The sequence below is a fragment of the Schistocerca cancellata genome, chromosome 9 (genome assembly GCF_023864275.1).
Source record: "Schistocerca cancellata isolate TAMUIC-IGC-003103 chromosome 9, iqSchCanc2.1, whole genome shotgun sequence".
Lineage (NCBI taxonomy): Eukaryota > Metazoa > Arthropoda > Insecta > Orthoptera > Acrididae > Schistocerca > Schistocerca cancellata.
The window spans coordinates 39921000-39942692 of record NC_064634.1 but is presented as its reverse complement, the minus strand read 5'-3'; the positions used below and the strand labels follow the sequence as shown (position 1 = coordinate 39942692).

Genomic DNA, 21693 nt, shown 5'->3' with positions numbered 1-21693 from the left:
ACAGGATTTATATCTTGAGGTAAAATCGACATTCTGACATAATAGACCACAAGGTCCTTGACTCTGGTGATACATACCGCTTATTGAATTTGATAAGGATTTTGGTCTGTCTGAAAAGGCAAATGAACACTTCCGGAGCGCTGAGGTCACCAGCCACCCCTCCTTGTGCCGTGGCAAAGAAAGGCTGTATTTTGCCTACAGCCAGGCCAATAGCCCGGTCATGAGCTTGTACCAGAGGCGTTAAGTTGATTTTAGTCTCCCACAGAGAGAATAGAATGGCTGTCCTAATTACGGCTTCTTCACAGATCTTTACATCACATACTACCCTTTCACAGAGCGCAGTTGTTGGTATCTTCTTTTATTAGTCTTCTTTAGTGGATAAAGGAAAATAATTTATATATTTCACTGAATACTCAATGCAATAGCAGGTAATGAATAAATCGCAATTTATTGTCTTCTTGAAGTAGATTCTCACATCTTAAAATAAAATGACATTAGAAACGCTGACTGCCAAAGTTTTGAAAGACGAAACAGCATTGTTTGTCTCATGATACTTATTTTAAATACAACTGTCAGCGTTTCTAATGTCATTCTTTCTTTTGTCTACTGCACACCTGCCTATTGTTCAAAATAGGATACTGTGAAACACAAAAGAAAATACAATATTGTATCAAATATTAATGGCATGTATAAGAACTATCCAAGAAAGTCAGCAAACATTCCCCCGTCTCGTGATGTTATGCTATGAATATTGGAAACAATTTGAATGCATCCATGCGGTTACTGCAGCCATACTGATACCTCAATACGAAACATATCAGTCACGAATAAGTGGTGAAGTTTATTTTCAAAGTGTGGAATAGAAAAAGGCCTACGAAGAAATTCTCCACTTTGTATTTTTCTCTCCATAAAGAGTTCTTCACTGTGGTTCGTATTACACTCCACCCAATCTTCTGAGAGCTTACAATCCACCCCTCTCGCTGGCGGTGTATGGACGACGGAGCGAAACTCGCGTCGTCGCGGGTGCTGCCCTCAGACGGCGGGATCTGGAAGCGGGAGGTCCGCCGGCTGTGGGGGACCAGCGCTGGCGTCATCGTCGCTGACGCTGCCGCTGGCCTTGGCGCTGACGTCAGAGGCCGGCTTGGGCCCCACGTGGAAGACGACTGGCGACAGCTGCACTTCTTCCGTGTCGTCCGAGGCGCCCCGGCGCTCGCGCGCTCCGTGCTCCTGGGGGCGGTAGGAGCCGTCGTCGGCCGCCTCGGTGCCCTCGTCCTGCAACAGTGAGCGCAGGTTTTACTGCCGCAGCTGCAGGTGCTCCACTCCACCCATCATACACTCTGGAAGTCACAAAAGCTCCCTCAAATTCCATCATATCCAGTTTACATCTTTGTGCAACAAGTATCTCCTTTAGATAAGCTCTTTTCAAAATCCAGGCTATGCTGTTGGATGAACTACTTGCAGCTTTAGGCTACAAGACTTTTACCTAATAATTTACGAACCAACTGTAGCTTGTCAACTAGCATACAGAGGCAACATAATAAGCATCCAAAAGAAAGCCTACAGCAGACTACATTACTGGTTGAACATCTTGTAACACCATAGCTTAGACACTACGTTCCTTTTGTTGATTCATTTAGCTTTTTATTTTGTTCAACATCCCATCGTTGAACTTCAGCAATTAGTGCACGGTTAATTCGATACTGTAATGAAGTATAATCTCTGTAATGATATGTTTTGTCTTTCTTGCATAATCTCTTTGGGTATCTTTAAAATTAAATAATTTTATTTAAATAATTTTTTATAGAAATGTCAATATATGCAAATGTTCTGTTTTAATTAACATGTTTGGTTACTGTTATCTAAAATGCTGATCCTCCCTTAGGGTTCTTAGTTATCCTGTATGTAAAAGATAGTGTGGTCCCCCTCGGGAACGGAACTTAGTAGCGCGCGCAAATTGTGGTTGGCCTAGGTAGAAAAGGTGGAACAATAGTCAGTTGGGGACGAGCTACCAAACTGTGCACTGCCCAAGTAAAACTTGTATATTGTGCTGGTTCCGAGAGAGGCTTTTCCTGACGCTTTCCAGTGCCTCGGATGGGTGGATAAAGAGCTGGAACTATTCTGGAATTGATGTCTATCATCGCCACCAAGAAATGACAGAGTCCCGCAATTCTACCTGCAAATCCACCTACCAACATGCAGTTGCCACCACATTGCGCAATCACTGTAATGGAACACTATAGTCATGTACACTGAAGGATCAGCTTACTGGATGTCTTAGTGTTCACAAATATAAGGTAACCTTGATTTTTTTCCTATCACAACACCCCTTAGGTTCCTCTCCATTTGAACTATGATAACCGAGTGTCCTAGTTTGTGCAAAAAATGAAAGCCTCAAAGCCAAATAGTTAATTAAATAATGTTGTTTGACCTTCGGTAAGAAGGGAGTATTCAGATTTACTGTGGATTTAGTGAAATTGTGGGAGGTAGTAAATGTAGTCTTGTGAAAGCCTCCCAGTGATGGAAACAGTCAATTTTAAAGTTTGTTTGGAGTTTGAAAGTCACTTATTTAATCATTTACTTGAAAGTATAAGACTGTGGTAATAAAGACAATTTGCTGTTTCTTTTAAAAACTAAAAGTTCTTAAAACTGAGGCTTATAAAGTTTTGCTTAGTTAATGATCATAGTTCTGCCTCTAGTAAATTTTAAAAGGTGAATCAGTTTCTTGTAAATTTGTCAACATTGTGTCTCACTGCAGTAAAAGTCGTGAATTGCAGTTGTGGAAAGTTGGATGCTTGCTAAGCACTTGTTTCTTTTCGGTATTGAAAGTGCATATTAGTAGTGTAATAAGATCCACAGGTTATCCTTTACCACTACTTATGAAAACAATAATTTCCTTATTCAAAAGACAATGAGAAGTAACCTGTTAGTGAATTCCTTTTAACTTTCATTCTAAATAGAATAGTATTTAGTTGAGAGATATTTGACCTGTGACCAGTTCATAATTTTGCAGTGAATTACATTTATAATTTTAGGTCAGCTAGGAAAATGTTTGAACAATAATACTGAACCTATGTCCAATTAATGATTCTGCAGTGAATATTAATAGTAATAATATAAAGAGCATTCAGTTTGAATAAGCCCTAAAAGTAATAGCGTGTTTCGTTATCTGTTATATTTATGCAAATAGTTTGTTCTGCTCTGTCAGCTCAAATCTTACCGTCAACATACGCAGGTTTCAGAGTTCACTGCACTCGCGTGTAGCAAAGTATAGGTTGTGTTTGTCCGTTAAGGTTACTCATACTTAATTTCTGGAACAAGAATGTCAATCATCCTCTTGCCTAATTAGGTTGGCGACTGTTTTTGAACAGTGTAGATAGGCAAAAATATTGTTTGTTACTGTTCGAATATTTACGTAATTCTGACTTTCATTTCCGATAAGCCATTTCCGTTGGGTACAACACGGTCAACCTAACGAAATTCCACTCGGAGGGTAACACTACTCTGTTGCATTGTACCATAATTGCTTTAATAAGATAGTTTTATTTCACAACCTGCCTCCAGCTTCGAGGTTATGGTATAGCTGTAGCAGACGCCAGTGTTATACGTGGCTTTTTCCGTGACAGGACTATTTGTTCTGTTGGGGCATACTACGTAATAATCCAAACTTGGTATTTGATTACATAAGCTACGTAAATGCAGTTGCAGTGTTATAATCTCTCCATCAATATCCACCTCTACATAGACTTGATCCGAACCTTCCTGTCCTATAGCAATACCCTCAATATTTGTTCCAACCACCTTCTGTCAATCCTTTCAAACAATTGAATACAATACATTCAATTGATCTACCAGAACTCATACTCCTCTGTCTGAATTCCATGCTAACTTATACAATCTCTGTCCCTCCTCATCCATATAGAATACCTACAAATGTGATACACATCCTGCAAACTTTGTACAAAAAAATCAATCGTTACCTCTGTAGTTACAAATTTTTGCAAGTTATTGTGAGTTGACGATAAATAAAAATGAGTTTTCTAACATCCTCAGTGTACAATCACTCTTTTCAATACTTTAGAGATTTCAAATATATTTTATCATTTTAATGTTGTTAAAACTATCCTACTAACTTTTTATAACAGGTTGGTGCAAAAGTTAGTAGCGTTTTTGTTTTGCTTGTTAGCACTCTCGTTGTTACGGGCTTATTTATCGATTGTCATTACTGATTTGTAGTTCACTTTTGCTATCTGAGGTTATTACGTATTGTCACTTTGTCATTTGGAGATAGCGAGTGGAACTGTGGATGCTACAACATAAAGAGCCAAGTGGAGAGGTCGGAATATTTCCGAGATAGTCTTCTGTGTGAGTTCAGCAGAGATGTGAGAGTAGTGGAGGCGGCAAGAAAAATTTGTGTCATGTATGGGGATAATCCCATTGGAGAGAGCACGTCAATAAAATGGTTTTCTCGTTTTAGGAGGATGGTTTTGGCATCTCCTCTTACAGGGAGACCATCGGGGTTTGATGAAGATCGTTTAAACGCACTAATCTACAATTATCGACGTCAGTGTGCTCGAGAACTGCCAGATGTGATGAATTGTGATCATCCGCGCGACATTTGCAAGCAATGGGGAAGGTTCAAAAAAAGATGTACGGGCACCTCATGCTCTAAATCGAAATCACGAAAATCAGCATGGACCATTGTTATCCAGTATCATTACTGGGGACGAGAAATAAATTGTACCTTTAAGCTAACATAACGAAAAGAAAGGCATGGTCGAGCCCAAACAGAGCAGCAAGCTAACATAATGACAGAAAGAAATGGTCGAGCCCAAACAAAGCAACTCCCCATACAAAGACACGCGCACATCCACAAAAGATAATGTTATGCATCTGGTGTAACCATTGTTGCTGACATTTATTGTCAACAACTGATACGTCTTGCAGACTAAATCCAAGAACAACTACCAGGAAGACTGTGTCACGTGATGGTGCTGCACGATAACGCCCTCTCGTATTCTGCTATACGGGAGATGGGTTGGGAAGTCATTTTGACCTAATATGGGTCAACGAGTTTATTGCCTCAAAACCACGTGATTCCTACAGTCGTGGAATCGAGAAGTTACCCCAACGTTGACAGATTGTCGTAGACAGTGAAGGAGAATATATTATTGATGACTAATGGCTCTGTCAAGTGTATCTGTTGTGTTTATTAAACTTATGGAAGGGCGCTACGGACTTTAGCACCAATCTGATAAATTCTCTTGGCTGAAGAACGACAATATACAGCAGGCAGTTCAGACAAAGAGAGAATGAAATAATAATAACCATTTGGCATTAGGAGTTATTGTTGCAAGTAGTATCGATGGCTATAGGCAAACAGGCCTGGGCCAGTCTTCCCACCAATAACTGAGAAATGTTTCAGATGTACATCAACGTACTTCAACCCGTTCTAAGCATATGCATGTGTCAGTAAAATAGGCATCCGTCTTACTAGTCACTGGCAATCTCCAACTTTGAAATTAATGAAGCAAGTATTCACTCACGTGGTTTGCTGAGTGCCTGGCTTCATAGAGGAAAACGTACATTTCGAGGCAATAACATCCATCTGCGTTACTATGATCGGGATCTCAGAGACAGCTGATCTGAATCTCAGAGATGGAATAAAAGATTCGCCACGGCGATTTGGAGAAGAAATGGAGGGAAATTTGTTGTGCACTTTTCTTCGTCATTAGGACACGAGCCACTGTCTTGCATTAAAACTCAAACATCTCCGAAGTGTCTCATGGTATGAAGGTGAAATAATATTGACAGAGCGACATGTGTTTTAAAGGAAACCAGTCCATCATTGACAGAATTTTAAATTTTCCCTTCTTCCTTATTCACTAAAAAAATTACGTATAAATTCCACAGAAATTACCCATTTCGGCCGTCACGAGATATCGTGTGTATCGTGGTTACGAATGCTACACCGGTGGTAATTCAAGGTTTGACGACATGACAAAAGCAGTCACGTGAGACGGTGTACTTACTTACCCGTCATTACAGCAGGGCTCACAGGAGCTGCCCCTAATTCAGTTTCTCATGAATGTATCTCAATACGGAAAGATGTCCATCGTTCAGGACCACACGTATCCATACATTGACAGGAGTTATGTTTGTGTAAAAACAAATGTAGTGTTTACAGAGAGCATGAAACGCCTTAGCAAAACTATCCTTTAATAATATATAATACTGTTTTACGACACTTCTTCGCGTAGTAAGTGAACCAATTAAATGAACATAAACTAGCGTTACAAATATTTTACCATCTGATAATTCTTAGCTACAATCATTTACTTTGTGATAAAGCTACAATGATTTATATGTTTATTATAATTACCATAGTCTGACTTGTTGGTCTAGTGCTAAAGTACGGACCTGGAGACCGAGATCAATGAATCGAATCCCGATCAAGTAACAAAATTTTTGTATCTACCTTTGCGCTGGAGTTTACCTCTCAATGATACGAAGGCATGGCGAGAACTCCACTTCGTACGGATTCCAGTTAAACTGTAGGTATTCATTCTCCAGTGGGATTGCTGCGGTGGCTTAAGGGCGTGCAAGTGCACGAAGTAGCGTCCAGTTGAAAGAAACTGCAAACACGTGCGTGAACAACCCTCTTGAAGGACTCGTAGCGAATCATGCCGTATGAATTACTTTTGTTTTTTATAACTAACTTATTACCCTCAAATTAGTTTTAAATATTTTAATTTGTCCCACATCCTTGACTGATGCTTCATTAAGGAACTTCGGAATGAAGCATGTTAGTCTAAGTATATTACTTATTGCGCAAAATTTATATCCTTTGCTAGATGAGTAGTCCATCTGCTCCATCCCGCTCTCTGCCAGTCTCCTTCTGCCTCCTCTCTCTGTCCATCTTCTCCCTCCCCCCTTCTCTACATTCATCTCTTCCGGCCCCTCTGTCTGTCCATCTGCTCCTCCTGCCCCTAGTCCCTCTCCATCTGCTCTTTCCCCTCTGTCCTTCACTTTGTCCCCTCTCTCTCTCCATCTTCTATTCCCTTTCTCTGTCCATTACCTCCTGCCCATTTTCCAGTCCTCCTCCACCCTCTCTTAGTCTGTTTCCTCCTCCCCCATAGCTGTGTCCTTCTCCTTTTTTCCCCTCCCTGTCTGTCCATCTTTTTTCACCGCTTCTCTGTGTACCTCATCACCCCTATAGGAGGTTGCTCTTTCTTACTCCCACCATATCTGTATCCAAATAGTAACTGATATTTGTATCACGTTTCTCTGAAATCGATCCAGTGGTTTAGGAGGAGATGTGGAACATCCATTCACTATTATAATGTGTATTGATTACATTTCCTGGCATCCACAAAGACGGCAAATTACACCACTTTTCCTTATTCTTTTCCATGTCAGTACAGGTCTAGTTGAGGGGCAACAAATAAAACACAACTTAATCTTTGGTGACCAGCCACCCAGAAGGCAGAGAGGACTAATCGTCAGCTCGCTTTGCGTGAGGTGGAGCAGTGATTAAGAAACCTCACTCGTATTTCAGAGAAAAGGAACACAAATTCACGTCAACCCGTACAGAACTAAGCCTCCCGTAGTTTCTCTGAATGGATCAAGGAAATCGTTGGGATTGTTTCTTCCCTACACTGGCGCAATCCGAGCTTAGGTGGTAACCAGTGACCTCGTCGACCACCGCCCATTACAAGCTAATCTTTCCCCCTCGCTGCCTCCCTCAGACAGGCCGCGCTACTCACGTGCTGTTCCACGACGTTGTCCCTCCAGTCGGTGCCGTTGTCCGCCCTCTCGTCGTAGTCCTCCGCTGGGGTCTCGGTGTGCTGCTCCGGCCGGTACGATCCGTCGTCCGACGCCTCCGTAGGCTCCACTGGGGGCGTCACCGAGTTCTGACCGCTGTCCGCCCGCTCGTCGTAGTCCTCCCCCTGCAACCAAAGTGCTACTCGTGTTTCTCCAGCAGACAGGAACATAAGGATACACTACTGGCCATTAAAATTGCTACACCACGAAGATGACGTGCTAGAGACGCGAAATTTAACCGACAGGAAGAACAAGCTGTGATATGCAAATGATTAGCTCTTCAGAGCATTCACACAAGGTTGGATCCGGTGGCGACACCTACAACGTGCTGACATGAGGAAAGTTTCCAACCGATTTCTCATGCACAAACAGCAGTTGACCGGCGTTGCCTGGTGAAACGTTGTTGTGATGCCTCGTGTAAGGAGGAGAAATGCGTACCATCACGTTTCCGACTTTGATAAAGGTCGGATTGTAGCCTATCGCGATTATGGCTTATCGTATGGCGACATTGCTGCTCGCGTCGGTCGAGATCCAATGACTGTTGGCAGAATATGGAATCGGTGGCTTCAGTAGGGTAATACGGAACGTCGTGCTGGATCCCAACGGCCTCGTATCACTAGCAGTCGAGATGACAGGCATCTTACCCGTATGGCTATAACGGATGGTGCAGCCACGTCTCGATCCCTGAGTTTGCAAGACAGCAACCATCTGCACGAACAGCTCGACGACGTTTGCAGCAGCATGGACTATCAGCCCGGGGACCATGGCTGCGGTTACCCTTGACGCTGCTTCAGAGACAGCAGCGCTTGCGATGGTGTACTCAACGACTAACCTGGGTGCACGAATGGGAAAACGTCATTTCTTCGGATGAATCCAATTTCTGTTTACAGCATCATGATGGTCGCATCCGTGTCTGGCGACATCGCAGTGAACGCACATTGGAAGCGTGTATTCGTCATCGCCATACTGGCGTATCAACAGGCGTGATGTTATAGGGTGCCATTGGTTACACGCTTCGGTCACCTCTTGTTCCCATTGACGCCACTTTGAAAAGTGTACGTTACATTTCAGATTTGTTACGACCCGTGCTCTACCCTTCATTCGACCCCTGCGAAACCCTACATTTCATCAGGATAATGCACGACCGCATGTTGCAGGTCCTGTACGGGCCTTTCTGGATACAGAAAATGTTCGACTGCTGCCGTGGCCAGCACATTCTCCAGATCTCTCACCAATCGAAAAAGTCTGGTCAATGGAGGCCGAGCAACTGGCACGTCACTACTCTTGATGAACTGTGGTATCGTGTTGAAGCTGCATGTGCAGCTGTACTTGTACACGCCATCCAAGCTCTGTTTGACTCAATGCCCAGGCGTATCAAGGCTATTATTACGGCGAGAGGTGGTTGTTCTGGTTACTGATTTCTCAGGATCTATGCACCCAAATTGCGTGAAAATGTAAACACATGTCAGTTCTAATATAATATATTTGTCCAGTGACCAGTAGCGTAGCTTAGATACGTGTGTTCAAAATGCACCATGTTTTATATATATTCACAATTTGATATGGGCGATACTAAGACACATGAAGCGCTGATGTATATGGCTTCCCAGGAGGAATGGCGCTGTATACATGTATGGTAGGAGCGATAATTTGGAACAAGAAACTTATATTCTGAACGGTTGCGTAACAGAACGCAAATTGTCATTGGTGTGGTCAGCCTGATGTACACGTAAATAAAATTATTCGTAGATGACTCTCAACAGCTGTTAATTATTGTCAAAAGAAAAAGGCATAGTTGTGCCATCAGCTGTACAATTGTACGTACATACGACGAAAATATATTTTTTTTGGATCCATTGATGTACAATATTTCTCTCCAGTGAATATGGCTGTAATAACAGAAACCGGCAGTGAATCAACATACAGCTGATGGCTCAAATATGCTTTTTCAAAATTATTAGCGTATATTCACCAAGACGATTACACACGTAAAAGAAAAGTGAAGTACCAGACATGCGGTACATTCACGTTAAAAAACCTTCAAAACAGCCTTTGCTGCCTTCGTTCAACACTGACGCAAGTCGTCCCTCATGGTTTTGTTCTTAGCCCGCTTTTTCTGATCTTTCTTTATGATTTGCTCATCGGTGTCAACATTCCAGCAGTTCTTTTTGCGGATGATACATTTGTGCACACGTTGGGTAGGGAAGATACATATGAGCGTACCACCAGTCCCGAAACATATGTACATTAAGTGTGTTCTATGTCGGATATCATTAAGAAAGAGATTTATGTCGGTATGAAGTTTCTTACTTTAAATGAGCGTTCGTTCCTGCCATATTCCTAAAAATTGGACATTCCTCTTGGGACACACTGTACATTCTAGGATCTGTTCAAGGCTCTCATGGAAAGCTGAGAATTTGTGAACCACAGCTTGCCATCACATATTGTGTAATATGTGATGTACAGTATATGAAGGGCTTATATCAATAGTGGTATAAGTCCATTACCTCCACTTTTCTGCCTATAATGCTTCTGAAATAAATGATCCAAACAAACAGAAAGAAATGTTCATCTCTACCAAGAAGCCATATGCTTGATTATTTCTGGTATCTCAGCTGCAGATTTTTCAGCGCTCATTTAACTTTACTATTCTGCATCTCAATATGAACAAAAATGGGCTTGCACCAATATTGAAATAAGTCCTTCATATAGGGATAAACAGTCATGACATCCCAAGGAAGCTTAATTCTTACCAACACCCTTAGTGTTCTCAGGCACAGCAGTCCGTCACAAAAAAGAGGACAGTGTACTCAATGGCTGGTGATGATACAGTCCTTACTGACACAGTCTGAAATGAGTCTGTATCATTTCCCTTTGTTATATTTTAGGTTCCTTCATTATGTGTCATTCCCACTCACCACTGTTATATTTTTTTACTACATGCACCTACATTTCAGTCTGTTTTGTGCAGGTAGTATGTCACAGCTCGAGAGTAATTGAAAAAAAGTAAAATTTCAGAATCATCAAGAGCTGATGATAACTCTTTATTAACTATCTGTTTCACTAAGCTGATAGTCTTCAGTTATCATAAAACGATTTATTGTGTCAGTAAAAAATCATACGCTTTACAACAGTCTGTCTGGCAACATTGTTCAAAAAACGGATAGGACAGCTGGTTTCCTGCAACGGCAAAACCTTATTATAAATCTCATAGTACTCCAGCATAGTGACTATATCCCCAATCACAACGGATTTGATAGAAATATAGACAGAAACAGTCAGATTATTGAACGTTCTCACATTACTGAAAAGGCGAACTGCTTGCTAGGAAACTGAGTAGATCATAGTGTGAAATGACCCAAACCATGCCTGTGTTTCACTTATTAAATTGAAGTTATCGTATGTGTAACAGTATAATTTATGTAACATTTATAATTACAGGGCTCACTTCGAAGAATGATCACGACGAAGTAGAACCATAAAACATATGCAGCTTTCAACAGCGTTTGAAAGTAATATCAGTTTCAAGTACTCGCACGTAGGCAATTAAACGACGTCAGATTGTCCAGCAGCGCGTTGCACCCCTTTTCAACCTGATGCCAGCGGCCATCCTGACCAATAAGCAACCAATCGACAATTATTGGAATTTTAGGAGAAGAATCCAAGGAGCGTGTATCTGTCACGTTAGTATCCAAGAAGTACTCAATGTGGCAGATGTCAGGTGAACCAAGAAAACGAAGCAATCCTAAAACTATTTTGGCGAGATTTGGATTCGGGGGCGAGCTGCAGTGTCTCGTTCAATGTACACGTGCCTATTGGAAACTGTAGGTGGACAAACAGGAGTGCATGGTCAGATAGCAAGTTTCTGTTAGAGCTCTGCGTCCACACATTAAAGGTGCATGAGCGGCAGTGGGTCTCTGTCATTTACTTTTCACGCAGGTGGGCGTCACTCTGGTGGTAGATCTCCCACTCACCTTCACCCAGGCGAGATCGGGCAGCATGCGAAACAAAAGAGTGGTCTCACTACGTGGGGAAGAAAACATGGGGATTAGAAACTTCACATCGCAACACTACGTGTAGCGGTAACTGAAGGAAACTACACACAGTGTGACTGAAGGAACCTACACACACTGTGACTTGGCCTCCTACGCGCAGGTGGGCACAGCTTAATGATACTTATTTAACTTACAATGTCAGGATGTCAGCATGTCTGAAGCAATAGACTTTGTAAGTGAAATAATTGTTAAATGCCTGGACAGACAAAATGACGAGACTAATACTGATCTTGCTTCATTTTAGCCTCATATGTCACGGGGACTACGTAACGTACGTGCATAAGATCCTGAGAGAAAGTAAAACAGAATAACAGGATCTGCCGAATGGTATGAACAACCTAGTGAGTACATGTGGACTGAGAGTAAACCGAAGAAAGAGTAATGAGAAGTAGCAGAAATGAGAGAACCGGGAAACTTAATATCAGACTTGGGGATCACAACAGACTAAGTCAGGGGAAGCTGCTACCCAGGCAGCAAAATAACCCATAATGGCCGGAGCAAGAAGGCCGCAAGAAGTAGGCTAACACTGGCGAAAAGGCCACTGCTGGCTAAGAGAAGTTTCGTAGTATCAAACATAGGCCTCAGTTTGAGGAAGAAATTTCTGAGAATGTTCTTTTGAAGGAGAGCACTGTATGGTCGTGAAACAAGGACTGTTGGAAAACCGAAACAGAAGAGAATCTAAAGCATTTGAGATATGGTACACAGAAGAATGTTGATAATTAGCTGATCTGATAAGGGTCAGGATAATAGGACGTCTGTTAAGACACCAAGTAATAACTTTTATGGCACTAGAGGAAGCTGTACAGACTAAGAACTGTAGTGGAAGACAGAGACTGGAATATTCCAGAAAATAAATAAGAAGGTATGTTGCAAGTGCTAATCGAAAAGGTTGGCACAGGAGAGGAATTCGTGACGGGCCGTGTCAAACCAGTCAAAAGAGTGATGAGTAAAAATGAGGGGAGGGGAGAATTATAGACGGTGTGACATATGGAGGTTCGGTTCGGTCCTGGAAGCGTTTATAGGTAGGAGACCATTCACGATAAGAAACAAATCCAGGTTAGAGTCCTGGTCCGCCACAAATTTTCATGTGTCACACATGGATACTGTATCTATATCTGACACAGCTAATGTCAAAGAACTCACCATCAGCGAATAATTTCGTAAAACTGAGTGAATTCCGTATTGACGTACTCTCTGTCCAGCACACAGCTTCTGTTACGCTCTTCGCTATTTGCTTGCTCTCTCGCACACCGCAGTTAAGTGAGCATCTGGCAGTTTACCTGGGATGGAAGTACCTACAGCATACCATTCTGTGCCGCCACGACTCATGTCGAGCTCCCACAAAGTGGCCAAGATATCGTGCACCTTGCCCATTTCATTGTCGCACCAGTACAAGGTCTGAGATCATTCGATATTATGACATTTGTACTTTAAATGCGAACATTTTTAGGTTAGGCTTTACCGTGACTGTTACTGACATTAAATGAAACAACAAGTTCACTGTTACCAGTCACAGTTTTATTTATTTCCACGACGCGTTTCGAAGGTTTAAACCTCCATCATCGGGTGGATCTACATTAGTAAGTATTACATTTGTGTGTGTGTTGTGTTACGATTTTTGGAGGAACTTGTGGCACTGCCTAGTGGAGAAACAAGACTCTATTTCAGAATACGGTTTAGGATTACTTTTGACAAAAAATTAAACTGATATCTAATGGTAAACAGTAAGTAAGTAAACGAGAGTACCTTCAGTGGTTACAGGTTCCTTTTGCTGTCGTAACACATCACACGTATACTGCCACATTTGTAAACAAATATGGCGTCTGGAATCAGCTGGGTGCAATTTTTGTATAGCAGAAGAGAAGACATGATCGCAAAGTGCAAAGAATATACATATTTCGGATGTAAATGGTGCACAATCTTCACTTGTGGTGGTCAGACGTAGTCCTCCGGAACTTTAAAAAAATTGTAGCGCCTAGAACCGCACGGATACTCCGGCCGGCTCTCCGGAACTTTGACAGCAAGTATGTTTGCCTCGCGTCTCAATGTAGTCCGACATCGGGTCATTGCCACATCCGAATACCACACAGTTCAGGATGTTCCACGACTTAACCAGCTGCCCAAATGTAGACCCACAAGGAAACGCCTTTCAAGCTCTGTCAAGTGTTGATACTCCTGTCTCTGACGAGTACTCAGTCTCCTTCACAGTAATCGCTCAAGCTCTGACGTCCGTTATATGCCCTACCAGGTCTGGTGACAACACGAACAACACTAAATACTAACAATACTAATGCACTGTGGTGGCAGATCTACCTGCCACAGAGGTTTGTATCTCTAATGTTTTTCATACACGGCAACAGTGTGTACTTGTACAGTTACACCGAAGTGACAAAAGTAGTGGAATAGCAATATGCGCACACACAGCCATTCAGTATTTCCAGATCCACAGTGTCATGTTATGCCGAGAACACCAAATTTCAGGCATTTACCTCTCTCCATGGTCGACGCAGTGGCCGACAACCTTCACTTAACGACGGAGGGTAGCGGCGTTTGACTCGAGTGGTCAGTGCTAAAAGACAAGCAGACCTTTGAGAAATAACAACATAAATCAATGTGGGACGTACAATGAACGTAGCCGTTAGGACAAAAAAATGGCTCTGAGCACTATGGGACTCAACGTCTTAGGTCATAAGTCCCCTAGAACTTAGAACTACTTAAACATAACTAACCTAAGGACATCACACACACCGATGCCCGAGGCAGGATTGGAACCTGCGACCGTAGCAGTCCCGATCGTTAGGACAGTGAGGCGAAATTTGGCAGCAGACGACCAACGCTACTGCCTTTGCTAACAGCACGACACCGGCAGCAGCTACTCTCTAGTGCTCGTGACCATATCGGTTAGACCCTAGACGGCTGGGAGAGCCTGGTCAGATGAGTACCGATCTCAATAACAAACAAATAATGTAGTTCATGAAATAAGTTCGTGGCTTGTGGAAAATACACTCCTGGAAATGGAAAAAAGAACACATTGACACCGGTGTGTCAGACCCACCATACTTGCTCCGGACACTGCGAGAGGGCTGTACAAGCAATGATCACACGCACGGCACAGCGGACACACCAGGAACCGCGGTGTTGGCCGTCGAATGGCGCTAGCTGCGCAGCATTTGTGCACCGCCGCCGTCAGTGTCAGCCAGTTTGCCGTGGCATACGGAGCTCCATCGCAGTCTTTAACACTGGTAGCATGCCGCGACAGCGTGGACGTGAACCGTATGTGCAGTTGACGGACTTTGAGCGAGGGCGTATAGTGGGCATGCGGGAGGCCTGGTGGACGTACCGCCGAATTGCTCAACACGTGGGGCGTGAGGTCTCCACAGTACATCGATGTTGTCGCCAGTGGTCGGCGGAAGGTGCACGTGCCCGTCGACCTGGGACCGGACCGCAGCGACGCACGGATGCACGCCAAGACCGTAGGATCCTACGCAGTGCCGTAGGGGACCGCACCGCCACTTCCCAGCAAATTAGGGACACTGTTGCTCCTGGGGTATCGGCGAGGACCATTCGCAACCGTCTCCATGAAGCTGGGCTACGGTCCCGCACACCGTTAGGCCGTCTTCCGCTCACGCCCCAACATCGTGCAGCCCGCCTCCAGTGGTGTCGCGACAGGCGTGAATGGAGGGACGAATGGAGACGTGTCGTCTTCAGCGATGAGAGTCGCTTCTGCCTTGGTGCCAATGATGGTCGTATGCGTGTTTGGCGCCGTGCAGGTGAGCGCCACAATCAGGACTGCATACGATCGAGGCACACAGGGCGAACACCCGGCATCATGGTGTGGGGAGCGATCTCCTACACTGGCCGTACACCACTGGTGATCGTCGAGGGGACACTGAATAGTGCACAGTACATCTAAACCGTCATCGAACCCATCGTTCTACCATTCCTAGACCGGCAAGGGAACTTGCTGTTCCAACAGGACAATGCACGTCCGCATGTATCCCGTGCCACCCAACGTGCTCTAGAAGGTGTAAGTCAACTACCCTGGCCAGCAAGATCTCCGGATCTGTCCCCCATTGAGCATGTTTGGGACTGGATGAAGCGTCGTCTCACGCGGTCTGCACGTCCAGCACGAACGCTGGTCCAACTGAGGCGCCAGGTGGAAATGGCATGGCAAGCCATTCCACAGGACTACATCCAGCATCTCTACGATCGTCTCCATGGGAGAACAGCAGCCTGCATTGCTGCGAAAGGTGGATATACACTGTACTAGTGCCGACATTGTGCATGCTCTGTTGCCTGTGTCTATGTGCCTGTGGTTCTGTCAGTGTGATCATGTGATGTATCTGACCCCAGGAATGTGTCAATAAAGTTTCCCCTTCCTGGGACAATGAATTCACGGTGTTCTTATTTCAATTTCCAGGAGTGTAATTTGATGCTGAATCACAGTAAGACTCAGTTTTTACAGTTTCTAACTCACAATTCAACAAGAACCGATATTTTGATCAGACAGAATAGGCATATTATAAGCGAGACGGAACAGTTCAAGTTCCTAGGCGTTCGGATAGATAGTAAGCTGTTGTGGAAAGCCCATGTCCAGGATCTTGTTCAGAAGCTAAAGGCTGCTCTATTTACCATTAGAACTGTATCTGAAATAAGTGGCACTTCAACACGAAAAGTAGTCTACTTCGCATATTTTCATACGCTTATGTCGTACGGTATTATTTTTTGGGGTAATTCTTCTGATTCAAAAAGGGTATTTTTGGCTCAAAAACGGGCTGTTAGAGCTATATGTGGTGTAAGTTTGAGAACCTCTTGTCGACCACTATCCAAAAATCTGGGAATTCTGATATTGCCCTCACGGTATATATTTTCTTTAATGTCGTTTGTTGTTAGCAATATTAGCCTATTCCCAAGAGTTAGCAGCTTTCACTCAGTTAATACTAGGCAGAAATCAAATATGCATGTGGAATGCACTTCCTTGACTGTTGTGCAGAAAGGAGTGCAGTATTCTGCTGCATCCATTTCCAATAAGCTACCACAAGAACTCAAAAATGTTAGCAGTAGCCCAAACTCTTTTAAGTCTAAACTGAAGATTTTCCTCATGGCTCATTCCTTTTATTCTGTCGAGGAGCTCCTGGAAGAGCTAAAAAATTAAGCAAATCCAGTGTTACATTGTTGATTTTCTTCATTTAAACTTACGACTTGTCACCTGAATATGTTTTTTTATATTTCATTTTATCTGTTTCTAATATCGTGTTATAATTTCATGTATTGACTCGTTCCATGACCATGGAGACTTCTCCTTAATTTGGTACCACGGAACAATAAATAAATAAATAAATAAATAAATTGCTTAGAGTTGATGGTAGGGTTCGAGAGTGGCGCAGTCCCCACGATGACATGGGAGCAAGTTGTGAATGAGGCACTGTTCAAGCTGGTGGTGACTGCATAACAGTGTTGAATGTGCTTACATGGATTTGATCGGGTACTCTGGTCCACCTTAACGGATCATTTACTGTAAATAGTTGTGTGCGACTACTTTGACAGCCATTCATGTACGGATGACAATGCACCAAGTCACTGGACCATATTTGTTCGGGATTGATTCGAAGACCATTCGGGACAATTCGATCGAATGAATTACCCACAAAGATCGCCAGAGATGTATCCCATTGAACTTTTGTGGGACATAACCGAGAGGTCAATTCGTGAACGAAATCCTGCCTCGGGAAAACATTCGTTATTGTGGCTGGCTATAGAAGCAGGCTAGCCCAGTATTTCTACCGGAGATTTACAACGACTTGTAGAGTAAATGCCACGTCGAGTTGCTGCAGTAACCGGCTGGTGTGGCCGAACGGTTCTAGGCACTTCAGTCTGGAACCGGGTGACCGCTACGGCCGCAGGTTCGAATCCTGCCTCGGGCATGTGTGATGTCCTTAGGTTAGTTAGGTTTAAGTAGTTCTAAGTTCTAGGGGACTGATGACCTCAGAATTTAAGTCCCATAGTGCTCAGAGCTACTTTTGCTGCAGTACGCCGGGCAAAAGGACGTTCGAAACGATATTAGGAGGCATTCAATGACCTTACGTCACTTCAACGTATATTCATGAAGCATAACTGTGCTAGCAACAGACGACGGATTAGCCGAGCGGTCTAGGGCGCTGCAGTCATGGACTGTGCGGCTGGTCCCGGCGGAGGTTCGAGTCCTCCCTCGGGCACGGGTGTGTGTTTGGCCTTAGGATAATTTAGCTTACGTAGTGTGTAAGCTTAGGGACTGATGACCTTAGCAGTTAAGTCCCATACCATTTCACACACTTTTTTTTATGCTAGCAACGTTTCCGGCGGCTGTACCTACCTTGTGGTGTTCCGGCCTGTACGACCCATCATCAGAAGCCTCTGACGTTTCCTCGCTGGGCGTGGCGCAGTCGCCGCCGGCGGTCACCGACCCCTCCGTCCAGTACCTGTCCCAGTCCTGCGCCGCCTCTGGAGCAGGCGTCTCGTGCTTTTCCGGCTGGTAGGCTCCGTCGTCGCTCTGCTGCATTTTCTCCTCCAATGTCTGTAAACGGTACACATCACTATGAGTTTCTCTTACAATTCTCTTGTTTGCTCCTGGCTTACGCAGCGCACCACCAGTCCCATCCCGGTCCGAGTTCCCACTGTGGCTTACGGTATAAATCTCACAGTCGTAAGAAGCTGCTCGTAACTGAAAACTATCGGCTCTTACGTGTCGCCTCACGCGTGTGGTGGGTGTTTGCCTCCCCACGTCTACAACACCATTGTAGACATCCGGTTGTAGCTGGATGGCAGCGTTAAGATTAGGCGCCTTCAGAGCGTCTGCTTCACTAAATGACCTCTCATGGATCTCAGGGTGGTATAGTCCATCGTCGTCCTGAGAGATATCGCCGACGTTTTCATGATGTGATCCGTCATCTTCTTCGGTGCTGCGGTAAGAACCGTCGTCACCGACGACCTTCTCGTACGTTTCTGGGTTATAGTCACCTTCATGATCTTCACTATGCGCGCTTGGGTCAGGATGATACAAGCCATCGTCTCCCACAGTTTTTTCGGCAATGTCCGGGTGATAAGCTCCATCGTCCCCAACGACAGATTCATAAAGTTGTGGATTGTATAATCCATCATCTCCTACGCTTCTCTCGTACTGTTCCGGCCGATACGAACCGTCTTCTCCTACAGACTGTCCATCACTTTCTGTGTCGTACGAACCGTCGTCCCCGACAGTTTTCTCGGCAATCTCGGGGTGGTAGGACCCGTCGTCGTGTTCCTCCAGATCAGCCTGTGGGTGGTACATACCGTCGTCGAAGCCCTCAACCGTTTCATATTTCTTCGCATCGTAAGTTTCTTCCCCAGCTGACTCGTCCGTCTCGTATTTATCCGGAATGTAGGCGCCAGCATCGTCTGCTCCCTGAAATACATCTCTTTTCATCAGTTTCTATAAAAAGATGTACAGTCACAATATTTTATTCTATGCTCTTGCTTCAACCTTTTCCTGCAATTACTGCTCTTAATAAATATTTCAGTGAATGACATTATGAACCAAGCAATATACTCCCTTATTTTAAGTTGACCGCATCATTAACTACCAGAAACACAAGAGAAATTCAGAATTTCAATGAGACAAAATTATTGCCATAAATAATTCCTGGACGATGTTTACAGATTCTTAGTATGAGAAAACGAAGATGTTACAGGTCTTAATGAAACACATCTGAAACTCTAGTCTCAAGTGAAGAAAAATTTCACATCGAACGGAAGAATTTACCACAGCCAGTTTGAAATTAGGCATTAAAATCACATATAGAATCACAATAATAATGGCTAATGAATGCGAGTAAAACAAAACTGCATTAGTTTACATTGAAGTAATAGAAAACGTTGACGAGCAATTGTATTTCTGGTAGTTTGGAAGCAGTTTGTTATAATGACTTTGATGTTGTGTGACAGTACAACTAGTCCGGAACGGCGTGGCCGCTACGGTCGCAGGTTCGAATCCTGCCTCGGGCATGGATGTGTGTGATGTCCTTAGGTTGGTTAGGTTTAAGTAGTTCTACGTTCTAGGGGACTGATGACCACAGATGTTCAGTCCCATAGTGCTCAGAGCCATTTGAACAATTTTTTTGACAGTACAAGTGAAAGATTCCATAGTCCATGTTTTATTCAGCTACGGTGGCCTTATCTTTACCTAAGTATTGAAAAATTTGTCTTTAAGCAGTACTTTCAGCACAGAGCTTACCCAGCCAATCAGATAGCTTGGTGCCGAGTTTAGAGTTTGTTTGGACACCGTGGACAGGCGTTCTTCTTCGCCTTAGGTGCGAAGATGCACTACTTACCGAAGCAGTGTAAAAAATAAAACTTTTATTGTGTTTTACTGAGAGGAACATTTAGAAGCTGCTTTGTCCAGGTTTATTGGTGAGAGCGTTGTTTGGTCGCGCTACTCTGGCGTAATTATATATTACACGATTTTCAGGTTCATTTTTGGGGCGTACTTTGATTTATTCGAGTCTTATCTTGATTAAACTACGTACAGTATATACTTTCCATTGACTCATCCAAGCATATCAATCGTCTGTTACATTATTTTTTCAAAGGTATTACGGGCGTTAGAAAGGATGTGGGATCGACTGCTGTCTTAGGTATATGTGTGGTATTGTACATTGAAATGTTACGTATTATTCACGAACTTTTCCTATCCATTTTCTGAAGATTAACTAAATGCAAAATGAAAACTGTCATGATTGTTTTTCCCAAAAAGTCATTGTTTTCAGTCAATTCCACGTGCGCTCGTTTATGCGTTGTTCTCCTAGCACCATATACGAGAGCAAAATGATTGAAATAAATAGATTTCAGCATAATTAATATTTCTAGAAACTTTCTTCAGAAATCGCATTATTTTCCGGCATTATGTACAATTTCCAGATAAATAAGGTGATTGCAAGTCACAGTGAAATCCAGGACACGTGTAGAAAACAAGAATCGAAACTTTACTTTCAAATGAATCATTTTTATTTTGTTAGACGTTAGAACACACCGCATGCAGTCATATAAGCATTGGGCATGTGTCTCCTACAAGGAGGGATGCACTTACTTTGGTAGGTTCTATTATGACAGTAGGAAACCTTGGCTGCAATTGGTCTTCTTTTACATTATGTTACAGGTTCCTTTATTGTTTCGTCGCATTATGAAAAACTGCACATTACCTCATGTTCCATTTAAAAGTAGTCACATCGCTTTGTCAAATTTCATAGATGGAGAAGCAATTTTGGGGTTTTAATAACTGCGTTATGACTAGGTATTCACTTACAGGCTGAATTCTGTGACTGGATGGGCAGGAAAAGAAATAAGCAAAGAAGTAAGAATGGACTGCAGTCCTTTTGGTAAAATAGGCAGAGGTCTCAAAACAGCGCATCCGATTTGTCTACAGACGCAAATATACAAACTCGCCACCCTGAGTAAGGAAAAATAGCTGCTTCTTGCCCGTGACATTAGTGACACGGAAACATAGCGCTTGCCTGACCTCTGGCAGCAAAAGGTCAAGGCGCTGCAGCCAAACCTGCTGGCAGGCTCGATCCACTGAATGGAGAGTGACGTCACGCGGACCTAGGCGCCGGACTCTAAGCTGCAACGAATAAACTGTACATATTCTTACCAGTTGGCTGAAGTGTTCGTCTTGGCACCTACATCCGTTTCTGAAGTTATACGAAGGATTCAATACGTTTCAGAGGGGAACGAAAGACAGTGAGTTCTCATAAATCGTCTATTTTTTATGTATACACTACTGGCCATTAAAATTGCTACGCCAAGA

The 21693-nt window shown here is 43.4% G+C and overlaps 1 protein-coding gene across 2 annotated transcripts in view; it reads right to left on the bottom strand.

The window, feature by feature from the left end:
- Nucleotides 1–429: 429 nt before the first annotated feature.
- The window catches only part of LOC126101138 (uncharacterized), a 101384-nt gene continuing 80120 nt past the window's right edge, over nt 430–21693 (bottom strand). Inside the window, exons 3-5 of one of the 2 annotated variants that reach the window (XM_049911819.1) lie at nt 18229–19296; nt 7764–7946; nt 430–1272 (exon numbers count right to left, since the gene is read on the bottom strand). In XM_049911819.1, the coding sequence (XP_049767776.1) occupies nt 1033–1272; nt 7764–7946; nt 18229–19296 (1491 nt within the window). In that variant the 3' untranslated portion in view covers nt 430–1032. The remainder of the gene's footprint in view (nt 1273–7763; nt 7947–18228; nt 19297–21693) is intronic. The other variant, XM_049911820.1, reaches the window with a different exon arrangement.